General features: G+C 37.2%; 1 protein-coding gene across 1 annotated transcript; it reads left to right on the top strand.

The window, feature by feature from the left end:
- Positions 1 to 1,362: 1,362 nt before the first annotated feature.
- LOC139964086 (uncharacterized) lies at positions 1,363 to 20,512 on the top strand. The gene is made up of 15 exons (XM_071965437.1): positions 1,363 to 7,506; positions 8,239 to 8,428; positions 10,564 to 10,813; positions 11,587 to 11,767; positions 13,549 to 13,637; positions 14,082 to 14,159; positions 15,029 to 15,094; positions 16,271 to 16,348; positions 17,023 to 17,100; positions 17,698 to 17,784; positions 17,982 to 18,068; positions 18,482 to 18,571; positions 18,733 to 18,825; positions 19,040 to 19,126; positions 19,842 to 20,512. The coding sequence occupies exons 1-15, from the start codon at positions 1,363 to 1,365 to the stop codon at positions 20,059 to 20,061; spliced, it is 7,818 nt and encodes a 2,605-aa protein (XP_071821538.1). The 3' UTR covers positions 20,062 to 20,512.
- Positions 20,513 to 21,987: the final 1,475 nt, after the last annotated feature.

Here is a 21,987-nt window from a genome sequence, read left to right as displayed (position 1 = left end):
GACCCATGTTATCAATAAACATAACTTCCAAGAATGATAATACTATGGTCAGTGGACATCTCCACCTCAATCCACAATAAGAACCAGGTCCATATTCAGGAGAGTGAGTGTGGGGGTGGGGTATAAACCAAAGTTAGAAGTACTTATTAGCAACAGCTTATGTGCAGACCAAATCACAAACCTAATGTATAGCTTAATAATTTAATTTTTCTGAAGGACCCCAACCAACCCCCCTCCCTACATAAGAGTTTGATACAACAACCTCACACACCCTCCTGTGCATTAAATATCCTGCAGCATATCTTCCGAAAATTTCAAAATTAATAGGGGTCTGGCACGAAATATATAAACGATACAAGCAATATAAGTGATGAAAACAAGTAATGAAGGTCGTGATTTCCAGTAAAGAAAAGACCAGTGGCGAGTGCAAGTTTCAAGGAAAAACATGTATTGCCAGTAAGAAACAAACAAAAACTTGAGTGGCCGATATGGTCAATATCGGTGATATATATAAAAGCATACCAGTAATTGGTGTAACACTAGTACCGATGTCACCCCCTATTGACGTTCACCAGTAGTGATTGATATATCAAAAGCGGTAGAAAAACTTACTCTGTAGGTTATGGTACATATGAAACATTTTTTCCCCTTAAGACAGAGTGCTCTACATAATATATGAGGAAAATGTATTTATATTAAGCAACCAAGAGATTGTTTTGACAAAGATAGGAATTACAGCATTTGTTTGTTATTAGCAGCAAAAAACAGTGCATGAACTTCACACTGACTACACAGTATAGGTTCTTTTAACCCTTCAAGCTTTGAGTCAATATTTTAAGTAAAATGTGTTTTAATAACAGTTAAACTGTTGAAGGTAGCATCTCTTACCAAAAGTCCCTTGTTTGCTTCATTCAACCTATGGCTTTAAAGTGTCATTCTGAAGGTCTTCAATCTATACACTTTCACATGTAACACTATATTTGAAGTCACCCTTAAAGGTCAGAACCAAAAGTCTCTTCTCATACATTTCTAAGACCAATTTTTCAGAAATTATTAGACTTTATATGCAACTCCTCCATTGGTTCATGGTCAGGCTCTCTGCTATCATCACATGCTGCCGAACAGTCCTCCCTCCAGGGACAGGGATCAGGGAACAACCCAAACCTACGACCTGCCCGACGTCAAACAGATGCGGGCAGTTTCAGTCAACAAGGCTTGGACATTGCCTCTCTAGGCATACCAACCAATGACAAAAGTGCACAAAAGGGAGATCTGCAGAAGGTCAAAAACCAAGATAAGTCCTGCTCATCACTTAGTGCCACATCAAGTCAAGACCTTGGCATTGGAAGATCTGGCTCCAGCATGGGCAGATTACTAGGGCCGAGGAGGGTGCGAGATTCGTCAAGGAGTACCCTGTCTCCCAAAGACTCTGGCACCTCTAGCCTCACAAAGGCTTCTTCTTTCCTGTTAGACGGTGAAGCTGACAGAAGCAAGGATGTCATGAGCTACCTACCATCATTTTCAAGCCAGTCACTGACATCACCTGGTGAGAAAAAGAAGACAAAAAAGATCAAATCAAAGCACATGAAAGATGATGATGCAATCTTGGCTCTACTTGGTGATTTCGATGAGGAGGATGAAATAGAAATCAACCCCAGAAAGAAATCCAAGGAAGAGCAGCGACAAATGGGCAGGAGGCAGTCAACAGAAGCTCTGTCATCAAATGCATCGTCATTGAGCAATGCACCTTCTCTAGGGCCAGGCACTTCTTTCTTGCTATCAAAGGCAACCCCAGTCAAACCCAAAGCTGGAAATACAAAGCAGCCACCAACAGCTAACAGCGATCTACTGGTCAGAGGGGAAGATGTGAAGGAAACAAGGAGGGAAAGCACAACTTCACCAACAAAGCCATTTACCCAACAAGCACCTTTACAACCCTTATCATCTCCAAGGCCTCCTCCTCAGAAGCCATATCAATCAACGGATGGCTCACAGCCTTCTCTTACACGCTCAAGGAAGCAGATGGTCAATACTAAACCTCTTTTTGAAGACAGAGCTGACACAAATGGTGCATTGGCAAGTAAGAAAGATACAATGACTAGTAAAATTCATGCATTGAGAGCCCGGCAAAACAACGCAGCAGCTACAAATGTATATGATGCTGCTGCACTAAGGCCTGAAGCACAGACAACACAGGCAAAGCTACAAACAGGTCAACCTAAAAACAAACGAGCACTCTATGATGCAATGGTTTCACAGATTGCCAAAGAGATGGATAATACTGACAACAAGAAAGTCATTGGACTGTGTGGAAAAGACTTCAACATGAAATCCATGGAAGATGAGGTTGAGGACAACATTCCAGAAGAGATTGAAGGATCCATTCCAGAAGAAATTGATGATGAAGCATGCAGCGGCAATGAGGTGACGCATTTTAGAAACAATGCCACCAACTGCATAACGGAAAGATCCAACATATTCTCATTCTCTGCGAAAGGTAGTGGGAGCAAGGACCATAAGCCTAAGGAGATCGATACAGATGAAGTCGAAAGTATCGAAGAGGACATTGAAGAATCCATTGCTGAAGAAATTACAGACTTCATGTCAAGCCAAAAATCTTCCAAATCTGTGAACTCAGCATATTCTGATGACACCTTTAATAGTGATGATGACGGAGATTCCTGCAACTCTGGAAGCATTCCTGAAGAGATTATTGTTGAATCCATTGCCGAAGAGATAAGTGAAGAAGACATTCCAACGGCAGATGAAACAAGTATTAACACACACTTATCACTACAGAAATCTCATTCTGAAGTGTCATTTGACAGTGATTCTATTCTGGGCATGCTTGAAGACCCAGTTCCAGAGAAAAATGGAAAGGATGAAACAGATAAACCATCTACTATCAAAGGAGTGTTAGGAATCGCTAAAGATCCCTTCAAATTCAAGGAGACACACCACAGCAAAGATGAATCAGAGAGCATTCCAGAAGATATTTCAGAATCTATTGCTGAGGAAATAAGTGTTGAAGACATTTCTGGAAATGGTGGAGGATGGGACTCAGAGGGTGAGTCAGACAAGTGTAGTATGACCTCCATGAAGTGTGAAGCAACTCAAGAAGCAAGTCAACACTCACAACAAAGTTCTGAAGATAGTTCTTCCACTATTCCTGAAGAAATTGAAGAATCTGTTGTCGAGGAACTGAGCATACAAGATGGCAAACATGCAAAGAGTGGGGCTACTGAAAAGAACAGGAGTAGCAGTAGAAGTCATAGTAGAAGTAGTAGTGGAAGTGGAGGCAGAAGTGCCTGCAGTAGAAGTCGCAGCATTAGTAAGAGTAGCAGTGGAAGCTGGAGCTCCAGCAGAAGCTGCAGCAGTAGCAGAACTTCTGAAAGTGAAAGTGGGCATAAAAGCAGCAGTGGTAGCCAGAACTCTAGTAAAAGTGGACATCAAAGCCGCAATAGAAGCCGAAGCTGTAGCAGCAGTAGTGAAAGTGATCATCAAAACCATATTGCAAGTTGGAGCTATAGCAGAAGCAGCAGTGAAAGCAGCAAAGGTGAGAAAGGCAGCCATGTAAGTCGAAACCGTAGCCGTGGCAAAAGCAGAAACAGTAGCATAAGATCGGGCAGAAGTAATGGAAGAGATATTGGAAATCATAGCAGATCGAAAAGTGAAAGCAGAAACCATAGCCAAAGTGGTCATCAAAGTCACAGTGTACGCCAGAGCCGTAGCAGAAGCAGTAGCGGAAGCCGCAGCGGTAGCAGACACTATGAAAGGAGTGGTCATAAAAGTAATCTGCACCATAGCAGTAGTGATAGCATTAGCTGTGACAAGAGTGGACATGGTAGCCAAAGTGTAAGCTCTAGCTCCACTACAGTTAGTAGTGAAAGCAACCCAAGGAAGCAAGCACAAAGCCAAAACACTATTAAACCTACAGACAAGACTAATGGTACACCAGCTGCAAAACACTCATCTGCCACAAACTCGACAAAAGACATTCTACCATTTCCCGACAATGCTAAACAACCAGAAAATCACTACAAATCATCACAAATAAACGAGACAACAAGAAAAGAGAAAGATGTACTTCAGAAAGAGATAGATAATTGCTCAGATTCCTCTAGCCAAAATAAACATGAAAATGCATCAATGTTATACAGAATGATGTTTAAATTGCATAAAACTGAGGAAGAGGATGAGGTAGCAACAGGTAAAGATGGTGTCTTGACAGCAAGTACCACAAGCAACCTCAAATCTGCAGACAAGATCCAAGACAAATCAGCTACAAGCAACCAGCTTATAACTAACTTCTCAAGTGATGCTCAAGAAGATCCCCAAAATGCTAACAAAACAGTGGAGCCAAAGGAAGCAACACAAATGAATGCCAGCAGCAGTTCAGATTTCCCTCCTCAAGACAAAACTGCAGACACATCATCAGTGGTCAGAGAAATGTGCACCCTGGATGAAACAGAGAAAGAGACACAAACTCTCACTGGAATCTGTGAAGATGCTACTTCCAAAACAAGTTCCATGAGCGTAGCAAAACTTTCATCCGATAATGTATCATCATTTTGGGATGGATTCTCTGTTGATGAAAAGATTGAGATAAAGCAAAAGTCTATTGAGTCTTGGGTGAAAGACAGCACACATTCACTGTGTGCTGTTAACTCTACATCAGCAGATAGCATTGGCTCTAGCAACCAAACAGGCAAGTCAGACTGTGATACAAAGGACACAACACCACGATCATCACCAACAGATGATATTCTCTCAATCAAGCAACCAGCCGAATCAATGACTTATGCAGGAGATCAGGAGCACCCATCTGGAACAAGTGAGAACATTCTCTCAGGCAACCAACCAACCAAATCGAAGGAACCATCATCTGCATACACAGATAACGTCCTCTCCAGCAAACAACCAGTCATATCAGAGTGTCCTGTAAGAGAAAAGAATCAACCATCTGCTGAATTGGATGAAACCCATCAAGAAGAACAGATAAGTAGCAAGACTCCAGACAGCCAAGCTTCCAGTGACAAACATGTGCCACTCAATGATATTCAAAATGATGAGCAGAACATTATCAGAACTGTCCCTGGCATTACCAATCAGGATGATACAACTAAAGCAGTGAATGCTTACCTGACCACAACAGAAAATCAGAAAGAGGTGCAAATCAGGGATGAGATCCCTAGCAAATCCAGTGTGTTCACACATATATCTGTTGAAAAACCGTCGATCATCATGACAACACCATGTCAGGACAGTCTCACCAAAAATACATTGCTTGAAGAAAATGTGCCAGAGAACACAAATCCGGACACACAAAAGCATGACAATACTGTCTACTATCAAGAGACACAGGTCAATCATGAACAAAACATGACATGTGTGGTTACAAGTGCAGATGACCAAAGACAATTAGGCAATACATCAGTGAAAAATGAAGCTAGTCTGATTAAGAGTGTTTTTGATGATGAAAAACAGACTGATAATAAAATGTCAAACATGGTCACCAGTGCTCCAGATGAAGTCCACCAGGTCATAACTGTTCCTGATCAAGAGAAACAGATGCCCACTGTGAAGCCATGCCCGACTCCCAGTGCTGCTGACAAAAGGAAATATCATGACAACAAATGTATCCATACCAGCAACAGTACAGCAAACGAACAGGGTCACTACCATGTCAATGAGCAACTTCATGATGCACTGGTCATTCAAACAAGAGAGGACACCATGGCCACTCTTTGTGTTGAGCTTGGTCTCATTACAAAATCAGCTGACTTTGAAAAATATAAAAGTAGCTTGATCCAAGCTGAGATCAAGAGAAAGTTTGAAACTGCCTCAGTGTCTACAACAGTGATGCAGGAGGTGATGGATTGTCCTTGTGCAACTCCACATAGCAAGGTCTCAACTCTAATAACACCCCCACTTTCTGTCTACCAACCAGTGAGAAGACATATACCATCCCCAGCATCCTTAATTGCAATGGACACATCAAGTGAGGATATTAGAACATGGCGAAAGCTAGCAAATTCAGATTTCACTGGAATCGGCAAACTCTCTACTTGCACACACATTCCACCTCCATTTGCTGTTTCAAGCAATGCAGCCTCCAGCATAATGATTGACTTCTGGAAAGGGTACACTAACAACTACCAACTACATAAGAACATCAGTGGCCAAAGTGACTCAGAAAATAGTCTGATCCATACATTGAAAGAGAATGTCGCAAATCTGAAAGACAAGAATTGTAAGCAACAGGAAGAGCTTGAAAAAGAAAGAAAAAAGGTAAAAGAATTGGAGAAGAATCTTTGTAAGTTTCAACATGACATAAAGGAGCAGCAAGTTAGGAACAGCTTTCAGCTGAAACGAATCGAGAAACAGATTCAGTCCATGGAGACAACTTACAAGACACAACTCTCTGTAGCAGAAGGGAAATGCAGGACGGCTAATGAACTACATCGCATTGAAAAGGAGAAGGATCAAGAATTGATTCAGAAGAGCAATATCAGAACAGCCTTGATTAGCAAAGAAAAGGCAGAACTTGAAGAAAAGAACAGCCATTTGCAGAATGAAGTTGATGCCTTGAAACAGACAAACCAAAAGCAACAAAACGACTTGAGTGATTTAAAAGATAACTTTGAAGTTACAAACGATGCCATGAGAGAACTGACACTTGCCAAAGAGATGTCCCATAAAATGGCAAGCATATTGGAAGGGGATATATCAATGGCTCACATTGAAATGAGAGCCAAAGACAGGGAAATTGATGACTGGAAAACCAAGCATGAATCTATGGTTGAAGCTCTTTCAAAGTTCAAGCAGGACAGCAAGGAGTTTGAGAATATCCTTGCAGAAAGAGACAGACAACTTCATGATGCAATCAAGAGAGAATCTGATGCTAACATGAATTGTAATCAGCTAGATGAAAGACTGCAAAAATTACAAAAGGTAAAAAGCAAGGCAAAAACCATCATCACATCACTGCGAACCAAATTGACAGGGATGCAACAATGTAATTCTGACCTCAGAGAAGAGGTTGAAGAATTCAAAGAGAGGGAAGAAAAGAGGGTGGAAGAGTTGCAAGAAGAAAAGTGCAAGATTAAAGAGAGTGAGCAGAAGTTGAAAAGAGAAGTCCTTGACAGCCAGCTGAAAGTAAGGGAAATATCAAGAAAGATGGCTGACCTGGAGGCAACTAAGTTTACATTGCAGAGTGAAGTTGACTCTCTGGAAAAAAAGAAAACCATGAGTGATCTTAAGATAGAAAACTGCAAACAGTTGGCAACAGATGCTAAGAGAACCGAAAATGAGCTCAGGGCAAGAGTAGATCAGTTACAAGATCACATTCGCGTGGTACGAAACATGAATAAATTTCTGCAACAAGACAAAGATGAACTTGTCAAGAACAAGTCTTTGCTGGAATGTCAGCTCTCTCAGGCACAGCATGAGAAAGATGCTCGGTATGAAATACTGGAACGAAAGATGGCTTATTCAATGTCAGAGGTAAGGGGTTTTCTTGTTTTTCTCAGCACCCTTTGGACCCTCTACTTTCATAAGGAGATTCATCAAATAAGGTTCACAAGTATAGTATCAATAATTATTGTCTTAAAGTCACATCATCACAGAATTCAGTGGAGATATTTCTGTTTTCAAAAGATGTGAATAAATGTGGGACAAACTTCTTTTCACATAGTTCCATTTCCATAGTTCCATTAGAAATTTATAAAATACATCCTAACTTAAAAGAGCTGCCAGTTATTTAGATTTAAGAGGTTATATCTAACTAGAAACTCTTACTCCCACTGCATTGTTGATATACTATTTGTCAAGCAGTATATTTAATTTTAAGTGCAAATGCACACACTTTAAATTTGTTCTCACATGGAAGGCAATAAGCTGACTTTAAGCTGATTAGCAGTATAGACGTTGAATACCTTCATTTGTTTTTGGAAGAATCCAACCACATGGGTAATCTAACAGTCTAAAGAGATTAAATTTCCTTAACTTAAGGAGGTTGACTTTCAACAATTTTTGTTGTATATTAATCACCTTTAAATACTACAATTAAGCGGTGGTAAACAGCAGCAAATTTGGAAGGGAAATTACAGATAGCCAAACTAATTTATTCTATTCCTACAAGACAAACTGGAACCATGCCAACATCTTAAAATGAAAACTATCTTTTATATGAAGTAATTACTTACAAGGAACAATTTCGAATTTTTCTCTGCTTAGAAATCCACGTTGCAAGAGCTAGTGGAGAAACAGAGTTCCGAATTGATATCAGTTCGCTTTGCTTTGAAAGAAGCTGAGGAAAAGACCAACCAACATGAGCTCTCAGGTGAGCGGAAGGATAGTACCATCACTGCCTTGAAACATGAGCTTCAGCAGCTGAAGGAAGAGAAGAATAAAGATGGAAAATCAGGTAATGGTAAGAATAGAGAGTATGGAAACACTTTTATAATTTCATCTTGCAAAGCTAGATTATTAACAACCAGAAAGCCAAATGGCACACTGCAAATAAGGTTTTCAACTTTGCCATTAATGACCTCTTCCTGTCACAGATAACAATCAAGTTCTTGTACTCACTAAAGTGAATCTACAAGATAAGTATGAAATTCATTTCAGCTTTACTTTTGGAGTAATGTGCCTGTACCAGGTTTGCCAAAAAGAGCTAAAGGCCAAGTATACTCACTAAGGTGTATCAACACACCATGTATGGAGTTCATCATAAGAAGGTTATATATTTACAAGGTTTTCAGTCTTGTACCTCTCTTATTCCAGCCACCAAGTCCTTCCACTTGCCAAGTATGAAGTAATAGGATGTATTTTTTTAAATAAATTTTTAGCAATAATTTCAAACACTAAATTTCACTTTATTACTCAAGAAGAGCATTATTCAATTACTGACTGCTGATTAAATGTACTTATCACTAGTTGGCTATAAATAGTTTGGACTGAAGGCATAACACAAATTTGCCTTTTATCTTGGGTTGAGAAGATTTTACCAAAAGATTGATTTCACGAACCGACTAAAGTTGCTCTCAAACTGTTCAAAGATGTCAACTTTGAATATAAGGATATCTTTTTCTCCAGCTCCGTACTTCCTTCTTTTCCGAACTGATCTTCAACCACGCTTTTGAGAATGCTCTCTTCCTCTTTGCCATCTTCCTGTCTCATTCTGCCTTGAAAATTAATGGAAAAATGATTTCATTATATATTAAAAAAATTTGTAAAAGTTTGCCAAATTTGACTGATTGGCCTTGATGCAGTGGCGGAGCTAGGGGTATTGGTCAGGGAGGGGGGTGAGAATGGTCTGTAGGGGCCCTTTCGACACTTTCTAAGTGGAGCGCCACAAAAGGTTGGCGCGAAGCGTACAGATATTTTTTGAGTAAAGATACTCCCTAGATCGCCGGAAATGACCCTTTCCGAGCCTTGCTAATTTGCAGATAAAAGAAGAATAAATAGATGTCATTGCCATTTTGTCAGAAAATTACACCAACAAAATGTGACAAATGTCAATAGGTATTTGAGAGCACAATAAAAAAGTCAATAATCATGAATAAGTAAAAAGTGGTAAAAAGCTGAAAAGGGCGCCAGCAGTCCATTTGAGTCCGTCGGGGGGGGGGGGGCATCCGCCCCCTCTGACTGTATGGACGCTCCGCCACTGCCTTGATTCATTAATGATAACACTGCCTGACTTACATGAAACTATGTGCATATTTTACAACCTACACTTGACAGATGACTGTACTATACATAGAAAGCAACTTCTGAGATCACATGTAACATACATGGCAAAATCAAATACAAGATGAATCCTGATGGTGATATGTCATTTCAGGGAACATGCATTAATCTAACGACCGGATAAGTCCATGAGACAACGCCTCAAATTAAAACCTTAAGAAATGATAACCAAAAAGCACAATATTATACTACTGAAAATCATAGACAAAGAATGTCACTACTTTGGCCTTCCAAGGAAGTATCTTACATCGTGAATCTGAGCAGCACAACCTTTAATCCAAATAACTCACTGTAATTGTTGTAAACACACATTGTTCTCTTTAAATCTGACATTTTTTTAAGCCTTTTTTTCCTTTTGATAAATCTTTCAATGCTGTTTAATTAAAAAATTCCTTAACAATGTAGATATTCAGTTAGCTTTACTTAATAGCAAGCATCATTTCAAAAAGTTTTGTAAAAGTAACAAAAATATTGACATTTTTCAGTTTGCTTTAAGTACATTAATACTACAATGAACATTCTCCCCAAAACAAAATGAAGAGAATGTAGTCAAATCTATTACTTACGATCATCACACACATATACATCATACATTACGATCAAATAATCTACCAAACTGTAGAAGGGTCTTATATATCAACTATAACCTTGCTTGGAGTAAGAGTTGGTAGATTTAGAAATACTGCCGAACACGCTCACAAAGCTGCTTTGACTCATTTTGGGATCTTTACAGTTTTTGAAAATAAAAATTTAGTACAATCGTGTCACCTTTCAAGAGTTATATTTCATCTGGCTTGAATTTAATAACAGATGGAGGCTTCATCAAACAAGAGAAAGCTTACCAGTCCAAACTCAGCCAGATGCAAACCAAACTGAAGGACCTGACCAAATCAGTCACTGAAAGCCAACAAAAGTTTGAGGCTCTCTTTGAAGAAAATCAAACATTGATCAAAGACTTGAAGCAAGCCCATGAAGATAAGATGGATGCCGTGGAACAACTGAAATCAAACACGAGCAATGGTGCAGCTTACACAGATACCAGTGAAGACCAGCAAGAAATGTAATTTTTCTTGAAATCATTTCAAGAATTCAAAGTTTTTACCACCACACTTCCAAAAAAAAAAAAAAAAAATGGTCAATGTAAATGTTTAAGGAATTGCATAATTTTCTCTCTTCTAAATGTCAAAACAGAGGTAGGAACTGAGGTGTGAACTATGAGCTAGATATGATACTGAGAGATCTGGCATACAACAGGTTTATTTGGTGAACAAATTATATTTCTGTACCAATTTATTGTATGTGTTAAAAACTTAAATGTAGGTTTTACTGTGGTTGGATGGATGCAAAGCCTGCAAACGACCTACAATATATACAGACAGATTGGCAGTTTTTTGAATGATTTATTGCAAAAAGCAATTCAGATCTGTTAAAATTATTGCAGGGGTTCAATTAATATTTTAGGTATTGATTAGAATTTTTGAGGGAGAATCTATATCAAAATGTAAAATTTTCTTTCCATCATGTTCACCTAGTAGCAAACGAAACTTTTGTAAGAGCTGCCATGAAAGTGATTACCGAAACCTTCCCCTCACACCCCCCTCCCCTCTGAATCTTGTCATAAAACTATGACATAATGAGCCTATACGGGGAATAACCAATTGTTAAATTGCATGTCAGTCTCACCCATTGCCTGCAGCTGCCTCTCCTTACCTTAAAACCTTCATGGTCACTGAAACTCTTTCCATAAAAGTGAAAAAGGTTCAAAGGTCAGTTTGTCAAACTACAAAAGGCATCCCATAAATTTCAATTAACATTATACCATTTTGGTCCCAGGATCACCAGTCTGAAATACGAAATAAAAGTCTTGAAGAAGTACCTGGCTAAGAAGATCGGACTTTTACACTCAGCCGAGTTACTAGCAGGAGAGCAAGCCAATACCATCAGGAAACTTCGAATCAGAGAAAAAAAGATGATGGAGAGGCAACAGCCTTCATCAGACAGTGAAGAAGTTGAGGTATTAGAAACTACAGACGTAGTAATAATAAGTAATACTTATAGAGCGCATAATCAGCATAGCTGCTCAAAGCGCTTTACAAATGTAAAACCTAAAAACAAATAGTAACAAAAACTAAATATTAAATATATAGAACCAATAAGGCATAAAATGTAAAAGCCTAAAGCAACAATATAAAAATCACCCGTACTAAACGATAATGAAAAAAGCCCTAAACGCATATAATTTAGTATATAGTACCCATTTCTTATTTGATCAATGATACTGTACGTACTTACTGACCACACCACATTGGAATAGGTCAAACTAGTTTATGTTCAATCAGATATGGACAGAATTCTAGTTTTTGATATAAACATAGTCCAAGAGAAAAAGAAAAACAATGAGTGCTGGTGATGTTTCTATAAATAGTCCGGCTTGAAAGAGATTCAGCAATAAAATCTACTCAGGAATAAATGCTCTGCAATGCTCATTTAAGCGTTTATATAGAACATAAACTTAAATGGTGTGAACACATTACAACTGTCTGTAAAAAAGTTGCAAAAAACACCGGTGTTTTAGCTAAGCTTAAGCATTATCTGCCACAACACATTTTAAAGATTCTCTATCAGACATTAGTCCAGCCACATATTACCTATCGTTGTAACATATGGTCTGGTACTAGATATACCAATCTGAATCCCATTTATATTACGCAGAAGAGAGCAGTCCGCCATATAACACATGCCAAACCACGGGACCACACAAATCCTCTTTTTAAGCGTTCTAGGTTGTTAAAAACTGATGACATTATTAGGGTTAATCTTGCTACATTTGCTTATAAGGCATGGAATGGACTGTAACCAAATGCTTTTAATGACTACTTAATAAGTAACAGTGATGTTCATCATTACAATACCAGATTTTCAGGCAATGCACATTATAACAGATATAATTCTACAATGGGGATGTTATCACTAAGGGCACGTACAATCAAAACATGGAATTCTCTATCAGGCAATATTACAAATAAACCTGCTGCAAAATCATTCAGGAGAAACTTTATTCAACAAATAATTGCATCTTATTAATCGAACATGTTCATATTTTCTTATACATTTTGTTTTCTTTTTCCTTCTCCTTTTCTTTACAGGGAGTCCTCTACTTTGTTAAGCCATCTGAAGGTTTTTTAAAGGACTTCCTATCACATTGTATATATTCACGTGATGAAACAAAATAAATAAATCAAATCAAATCAAGACTAAACCGATGAAGACTGACCTCTTCAGTGCAGGCCTAAATTATAATGTGAAAGCAGTGCTTCTTAAATTCCAATAAGTCATGCAATTCTTCTGACCTCATATAGACAACAGAGCACTCTTGGACGACATTTAACGATGACCCTTTTTTCATTGATTGGTTTGTAATACATTGCCATACATGTTGTTAAGCTAGGACACACAAGTCTTATGTTTTCCTTTTTAATTCTCTGTTGCATGTGAGAAACAGAGCTTATGTTCTGTTTTAAACCATGAGCCTCAGATAATGAAAGGTTCATTTCTCAGAAAGTTAATGTGACAAGTCAATACAACCTGGACTGCTTAGTGTTTCTTGATGGTCTACAAAATATGAAAATGGACTTTGTGCCTTTAAAGCATATTAAAGGGTGATGGTGTGATGCCTTTTGTATCATATGAAAGGTGCAGGCAAGGGAGAGGAATGTCTGAAAATGTCTGAAGACTGACAAAAATGTTGTTTGAAACAACTAATTTTGGCTCTAGCAATCTCACATCTTCTTTCAGAATGAGATCAGGTCACGAGTGCGACGAGAATATAGGAAGAAATGGCAGGAAAAGAAGAGTGCACTTGCCAAAGACTTTGCATCTGAGAGGTAACTTTGTTGAGATTCTTATTTAAACAAAATGAGAGAAAAGACGCGCATGCACCCAAGCAAATGTCCCCCCCCCTAATATTTGAAACAAATTGCCGCCCCTGTATCCACTAATGGCAGGCATTTTCAATCATCTGTGTTCCCTAAATAAGTTAAAAAAAGGACTGAAAATGGTCATACGGGGTAAACTCTTTGTTTATACTGCCTCCTTCAGAGCACCTTACTTCATGGATGCATCCAATATTCATAGATCAACTTCTCAAATTTCCTTATCACTTGGAAGAAAGTTAGGAGCAGTACATAATGACATACCAGCTTTGTTTGAGGAGGGGGAAGTGGGGGGGGGGGGAGAGAGGAGGGAATAGTAATAATGATCTTTGCTGGGTACATTTATTCAATTAAGGTAAATAAGATCATAAATATCTTCACATTTTCTTTCTCCAGAAAACCTTTGGAAATAAAAATACAAGATCTACAAAAGCTTGTTGAAGATCTGCAGAAGAAGGAACTAGATCAGAAACGGTTGGTTCTAAAAAGTTATCAGGATTTGCAGTCCATGGCAGTTGGAAGGAATTAGGGGCTGGGGAGGGGAGGGTATAAAATGTCTTTGTAGAGTGTATGAACATTAAGTATTACTTCTGTTTTGGTCCATTCACAATTTCAAACTTTGTATGTTCAACTGATTTAATCATATTCCATCAATGCTGAAACCAAATTAACAACAATGTATACTAAACATCACACTAGATTAATGTATAATTTTCAAAAAGCAGCATTTTCCAGTTGGTTGCTGATTTTTACTGTTTTTCTTTAACGACCAAAAAAGTATTCCTTAAAATGCTACAGGTCATCAATTGATCAATGATATTGAAAATATCTAGTCAAATTCAACACACGGCTTTCAACTAAGCATCGAAATACCAAATACTATTGAATTCTCAAAACATTTTGTTTCCCAGTCATTTCTAATATAATTTTATATAATAATTACATGCAGAAGCAAATTTTCCTTTATTATTATAAAGTGATATTTTATTATCATAAAATGATACTTTGACGGTTAATAAAGGCACTGAATAAAAATACAATTCTGAACATTATTTACAAAAAAAAACACATAAAAATTAGCTCTCAATTACAATGCAGGTGAAATAGCTACCTGTGGTAACATTCCATGATATAATCAGGGAATAATTTATGAAGTAGCCCAGCGCAAATGCTATGCCAATTTTGCCAAGTTGCGCTGTACAAGTGTATAGATGTATTATGTATACATGGCACGTTTTGTTCACAGGAACCATGTGTAGTATCTTGTGAGGGACAAAATTCAGTCTTTAAAACTCCATTAAAAAAGTCCAAATTATAAGGTTCCATTCTGATTCACCTTACAGGAAATCAGAAGCACGAGACCGGCTACAAGTTAAAGATGTGCAGAGGACCAAACAGAATAAACCACAGTAAGTCGGACCTAGTCATTAGCGGTTCAAGTGTAAACAAGAATGGAGAGGGAGGGGAGGTAATGTGCAGGGGACAGCATGTGGGGACCTCACTAATGTATGTGTACAGACTAGTTCCAGGATTTGGTTTCGCCTTAGTTTTGCAACACTGACTTTGTGATAATTTTACAAAAATTGTTACATGTTTCAAACTTGTTATAATAATGTGTATGTTGAGTACCACTTAACTTGCTGAATTTCAGGCAGAATAATAAATAATGTATCTACAGGCTTTCTCTAGTCACAAGTTAAAGCAACTGTGAAGGTTCTAAAGCAGAAAGCCAACAACATAGTGATTCCATGCCACATTTTATTGTATATGAGAACATTTAATGGAAACTGCACAGATAGTTTGTATACTGAATAAGGTGGAGCCATGGTGAAGTTTGACTTTTTGGGTCAAATCCTGTTATATATTTTTCAAATTTTAACCTCTGTTGACCGTTGACCTCTCCAGAGAACAATATGGATCTTGTACTCTGTAAAAGTATCAACTTCATCCAAGCTTCACTTATGGAGTAATCAAGTTTATAAGGTTTTCATACTTCGACCTCTGTTAACCTCAAATGACCTTTGACATCTGAAGAAAAAATAGGGTTCCTGTACCATGTAATATGGATCCTGATACAAAGTATTAAGTTTGATCATCTAAGCATAACACTTATTGTGCTTACAAGCCAATAAGATGTCCACACGTACACACACCCTCGCCATCACCATCTCATAGATTCTTCTCGTTACAAAAGGAATCAATACTTTTGCTAAAGGCAATCCAAAGAATTTGAAAAGTCATAAATATTACAAAAAAACATCTATCAAAGTTAGGGTCTACAGAATAAATTCTACAAGCATATAAGTAGCACAAATGTGATAAATAGCCTGTAGCAAATAAAGGACCTATTTAAATGTTTGTAGCATTACATCATTTATAGATGCTGAAAGGCCAATACATCAATTTGCAAATCTGACAAAAATGGTTATGTTGATTTCAACACGATATGTGGCAATCCCATATATTGCTGTGTTTTACTGTATATGCACAGAGTATATTTGTCAGGTTGCTATAGTTACAGTATCATTTGCATAAGTCAAACTCTTTCAAATGGTAACATGTCGCTTATTACCTTTATAATCCAGAGCGGCACAAAAAGTTGAAAGGAATTGTTTTCAAAGGGAGATGTGGGATCTGAAGCAAAAGGAATCAGATGGTGAAAGGTAATTAAATTTATTTTTAGAATGTTAATTAAACGATGATGTATCAGCAGTCCAAAAAATTTCAGGCCCAAGAACCTTGATATTTCATGAGGTCTGAGCCACAAACCCACCAGATTCCCACCTGGCAGAACTGATATTCAGAATGTTTGGAAAAAAAAACAATTGGAAAAAAAAAAGAAGAAATTTTCCCCGATGAGGCTCCAAAACATTTTGTTTTCAGGCCACTCTGAAGCTGCACCCCAAAGTTTTGGGGGACGGTTAATGTATATGATCTTTGTTTTAAGTACTAGCTGTTTCTAAAAATGGTGTTGTTTATTTGCTCACAGATTAGGTATCATCTGAATGTAAACAACAACAAGATGAGATTCATGTACAGGGGTATAAGCCTTAAATACATAACAAATTTCAAATCTTTGCTAACCTTTGAACTTATATTCTCAAAAACATTGGGGTTTGGGGGGAGGGGGGTGTGGAGAAGTGTGCATAGGTCTGGCAAGAACATTTTCCCAGAGGTTAGTGTAATCACAAGTAAGTTAGCCATTGTCCAATAATATATTAAGTCATTTGAACTCAATTGCCAAAAAAAAATTCATAGGTAGAGATCTCCATAGTAAGATCTTTAAAGATATCACCACTTGACAATTAGTAAGAACATTGACTAACTTAATTCACAGAGAAATTATTGATGACACAGAAGAGCTTCAAATGGATATTCATAGCCTGAAGGTGGAAGAAAAGTCAGATTATCACAGGTTAGTACAGGACTTCACAACAATTTAAGAGAGCCATATATGATGAACTTACAGTAAAACCGCGTTCACATTTGAGAATACAAGGAGCATCAGGACCTAGTTTTGCCCACGAGATGTAATAAAGCTGAACCCAAACCCATTTGAGAATGCAAGGTGGATCAACGACGAACAGAGAACATTTCACAATCATGAAAAAAGTCACGATAATTGTTTACTTTTCACTGTGTATGTTGGTACTTTACTTCTGTGCCAGTTTATGCAGAAGTGACAAGGTCAAGTATAACTAGAGGTCATAGCTCACTAAATCCCTGAGTATCCACACTACAAATTTGAATGTCCTTGTTGGGTCAGGACCATCTGTGACAGGTATGTTCCTGATTATGACAGCATCCACATGACGATCTTGATCACCATTGTGGGGTTATACCATCCTTGTGTTCTCAAATGTGGACATGGCCTTAGAGCTCAGACTGGAATGACGTACCTTCAGGATTACATAGTTAAACACATCACCCCAAATAAAACCCTGCGTTATTCTGTACTGAAGGAAAGAAAATGAACATAAAATTTAAAATTATTAACAATTTTATTTCTCAGAGGAACTAAAGATGATGATGAAGAAGAAGAAGAGCTTCAACTGGATACTCAAAGCATCACAATGGAAGAAGACTCGAATAATCACAGGTTAGTACAAACACTGTAGCCAACACCCAATGGTTTAACAATTAGCCATAAATTTGATAAACGATAGTGCTCAAATTGAAACCGTAAATAGGAACTGTCAGGATAAAAAGATTCACCAAGATACACCCTGCACATTTCCTTATCCAAAGAAAAAAAGTCTTGAACACAACTTTGAAAATGTTACCTTTTTTTCTCAGACCAACTAACGATGATCAAGTAGAAGTGTTTCAAAACATCCAAAGCTTCACAGAGGAGGAAGAAGAGGCCCAGTCAGATGGTCACAGGTTAGTACCAACAAGAAAAAACATCACCCAATGGTGAGCAGCACTACAATTAAAATCCTAACATGAGAATCATCAGGATGACAAGATTCACCAAGATACACCCTGCATGATTCTGTACTCAAGGAAAGAAAATGAACACAAATTGATAAATTTCAATTTTTTATTCTCAGACAAGCTAACGATGATGAAGTAGAAGTGATTCGAAACATCCAAAGCTTCACAGAGGAGGAAGAAGAGTTCCAGTCGGATGGTCACAGGTTAGTACCAACAAGAAAACACATCACCCAATGGTGAGCTGCACTCATGAGAATCACCAGGATGACAAGATTCACCAAGATACACCCTGCATCATTCTGTTCTCAAGGAAAGAAAATTCATGACCACAAATTTAAAAATTTCAACTTTCTTCTCAGACAAACTAACGATGATGAAGTAGAAGTGTTTCAAATGGACATCCAAAGCTTCACAGAGGATGAAGAAGAGGTCCAGTCAGATGGTCACAGGTTAGTTCCAACAAGACAAACATCACCCAATGGTGAGCTGCACTCCAATTAAAATCCTAACATGAGAATCATCAGGATGACAAGATACACCCTGCATAGTTCAGTACTCAGGGAAAGAAAATGCATGAACACAAATTTAAAACTTTCAACTTTTTTCTCAGACCAACTAACGATGATGAAGTTGAAGTGTTTCGAAACATCCAAAACTTCACAGAGGAGGAAGAAGAGACAAAAACGGAGCCAGTAGATCAGAGGTTGGTATCCAAACACAAAAGTTAAATGATTAAGCTATTTCATGACATCAACTGCCCAAATTGAAATAATATATAAAAATTTAATTAGAAACTAAACCATATCTGGTTTAATAATTGTTTGACTATTAATCTTCATCATATATCAGGAAATTACTCAATAATGTACTTGAAGTAATTGACAACAAATTTGGAAATATCTTGACTCATTTCCCAGACAAACTATTGATGATGAAGGGAAAGAACCTCACAGAGAGATCGAAAGCTTCACAGAGGAGAAAAGAGACAAGTCAGATGATCACAGGTTAGCATAGACACAATAGCAACCACTGTCCAACAGTATATTATAAAACTACAGTATTTTCATTAATTCAAAGCACACATTCTCAATGTGAAATCAACCATAGAATCAACCAAAGAACAAGTTATCTATAACTTTGAAGTAGATGTATGACTATATTACAATTCTTCTAAACTTGTAAGTGGTTTTTACTATGTACAGGTCTTGTAAGTCATGATATACAGAGGGAAAAAATTAATGCAAAAAATAAAATATTTTATAAACATTCATGTCTGAATTATATTTATATTATATAATTATAATTATATTTTTTATACACAAAAAAAAATCAACAATTTTGGCATATAGCTATTTGACCTTCTACATCATCTCAAATAATGATTAATTGAACCCACGAGAGAGTTTTTTTTTATAGTAACACTATAGTGACAAGGCTACCAGCTTTGCCATCTAGCAACAATGAACTGGCTTAGCAAAGGAGGGAGCAATATGTTTCATAATTGCACTGGCTTTATATTTATGTCACCCGTACAAAAGTTTGATAAAAAAAAAACAAGTATGGCAAAGCTGGCAAATTGACGGGACAGGAGATGCAACATTACAACAATTGTATATATATGGCTGAGTGTTAATGTGTAGCAGTGTTTAATAAAGTAACAAATTAGTCACATATTGGTATAGGTCTATCAATTTCAATCTCTGCAATTTTACATTTCAGGAACGGTGCCACACTGAGCACAGATGAAGGAAATTGGCGACTAGAAACCAGACCCAAACCGAAAGATCAGCTAATCATTCCAGACTTGAAAGGAACTAAATTGGGTGACAAAAACGGAGAAAATGTAGCCCTGCTGCTGTCTGGAGAGGAATCATCTGCCATTTCATGGTCTGATGTAAGCAGTTTCCTAGACGATGACGTGGACGACATTTTGCCATAGACCTAATTAATTTCAATCTTTGAGGATATTTTCAAGCTTGACCTCTTTTTTGCTCAATTGAAGACATGCAGGAGGGACTTAATTGTCTACCTTGAACATTTTGTCAACCTTGAACACTTGAGCCAACCTTGATCATATTTGTCAATCTTCAACACTTGAGCCAACCTTGAACCTTTTTGTCAACCTTAACATTTGAGCCAACCTTGAACCTTTTTGTCAACCTTGAACAATTTTTGTCAACCTTGAGCTTGAGCCAACCTTGAACAATTTTGCCAACCTTGAACATTTTTGCCAACTTGGAACATTGCCAACTTTGAACTATTTTATATTTCTTAATTGCAACATTCTTTATCATAAAAAAAAAACAATTAATTTGCTTTGCTATTGAAAAGAGGACTTTGTGCAATGAAAATCTAACAATGAAATTGAAAAATTGTCTGAAAATTGTATATACACATGAAAATATGATATAAAATAAACTGTTAAATCCAACTTTTATTACAACATTTTTTATATTGCTTTAAATTGATAACTTATTATGGATCACTTTCTGGATCTCAATTTTGTAAAATATTCTATTCAGGGTAGGCCCATGGTGCTAAAAATTCATTCCCGAAAATATGAATTAAAAATTTAATGAATACAAAATGTCAAATAAAATGAACTAAGTGTGTTTCTCTTCATACCCTTGTATTTTTTTTCAACCATACTAATGAGGCTAGAAGCATATCATTTTATGTGACTAATTTCAAATCTATCATTTTTTTTTGGACAATTGTTTTGGTCCTTTTAGATTCATACTTAAAAAAAAATTCTGTTATTTTTGTATTAATAAATTAAAAGTGGAATCCTGGCTTCTGGGAATTAAGAACAATTAAGAAAAGAACGTAACTAGACTGGAAATTTTGAAGCATTTCTTTGGGTTATCCCTCGGACTAGCAGGTCTTACTTTTTGGTTGTCTGGACAACAAATTTTGTTGTCCAATTAATGACCACTACTGCATGTACCCTTTAGGAGAGATGTGAATTGTACGTGGCTAATTAGATGCAAAAGACACCAGCTTTGTGTTAAACCTTCTCTTTGGGTGGATGATAGCTGCCATGGACCCACTATATATTTTGGTCTCATTTTGGTATATCAATTTTTCATTTTATACCTTCCAACATATTTGAGGGTATATTTAGTTAAATAATGCAATATCTGCTAGTAATTCACTGGACGACCTCCAAAGCTGATTATGCTGGTCTGAACGGAAATTTGGTAATCCTGGACAACCATTAAATATTGTCCTGCTAGATACTGTTGGATATATTTAATGATATATTATCAAATCTAAGTAGGCATATATTTCAAGTTAATTGTAGCAATTGTCTGTGCAATATAAGGCAAGTATAAGGCATACCTATTCTTGGAAATTCTCTGGTCTAGCAAATTGCAGCCTATACGTACATGTTTATAGGCCTTATAAGATAAATTACTTGTACAGTAGTTCTTTCAATGATTGAGTCACACAAAACTTAAGTTAGACAGTTGCTATGAAACTAAGAAATACTGTTCCTTTTATTTTATGAGTAAAGCCAAAGAATATCATATTATTGGTGGGTTAGACAAAGACTATTAGGCCCTCACATGCGCAGTGGAAAGTGTAACTGTTAATTGTAGGTCAAAGGAAATACTACATGTACCTGTATGAGTAAAGCCAAAGAATATAATAGTGGTAGGTTAGACAAAGACTTTATTTTAGGCCTACATGCGCAGTGGAAGGAGTACCTGTTAATTGTAGGTCTAACTATTATGCTAGGCTTGCCTTATACTGTTTCCTAGTCTCCCCATGGCCTATGTTACTAACATTACAAGTAGTTTCGCAAGACACGTTTGTGGTAATATTGCTACAACACTGAAATGATCAAATCAGCGCCCTTTAT

This window comes from Apostichopus japonicus, chromosome 22 (genome assembly GCF_037975245.1).
Source record: "Apostichopus japonicus isolate 1M-3 chromosome 22, ASM3797524v1, whole genome shotgun sequence".
NCBI lineage: Eukaryota > Metazoa > Echinodermata > Holothuroidea > Aspidochirotida > Stichopodidae > Apostichopus > Apostichopus japonicus.
This window is presented reverse-complemented; position numbering and strand designations above follow the sequence as displayed.

Coding starts and splice junctions, on each gene's coding strand:
- LOC139964086 (XM_071965437.1), top strand. CDS start 1,363: ATGGGCAGATTACTAGGGCCGAGGAGGGTGCGAGATTCGTCAAGGAGT. Junction 11,768..13,548: donor CAGACAGTGAAGAAGTTGAG/GTATTAGAAACT, acceptor ATCTTCTTTCAG/AATGAGATCAGGTCACGAGT. Junction 15,095..16,270: donor ACCAAACAGAATAAACCACA/GTAAGTCGGACC, acceptor TTTATAATCCAG/AGCGGCACAAAAAGTTGAAA.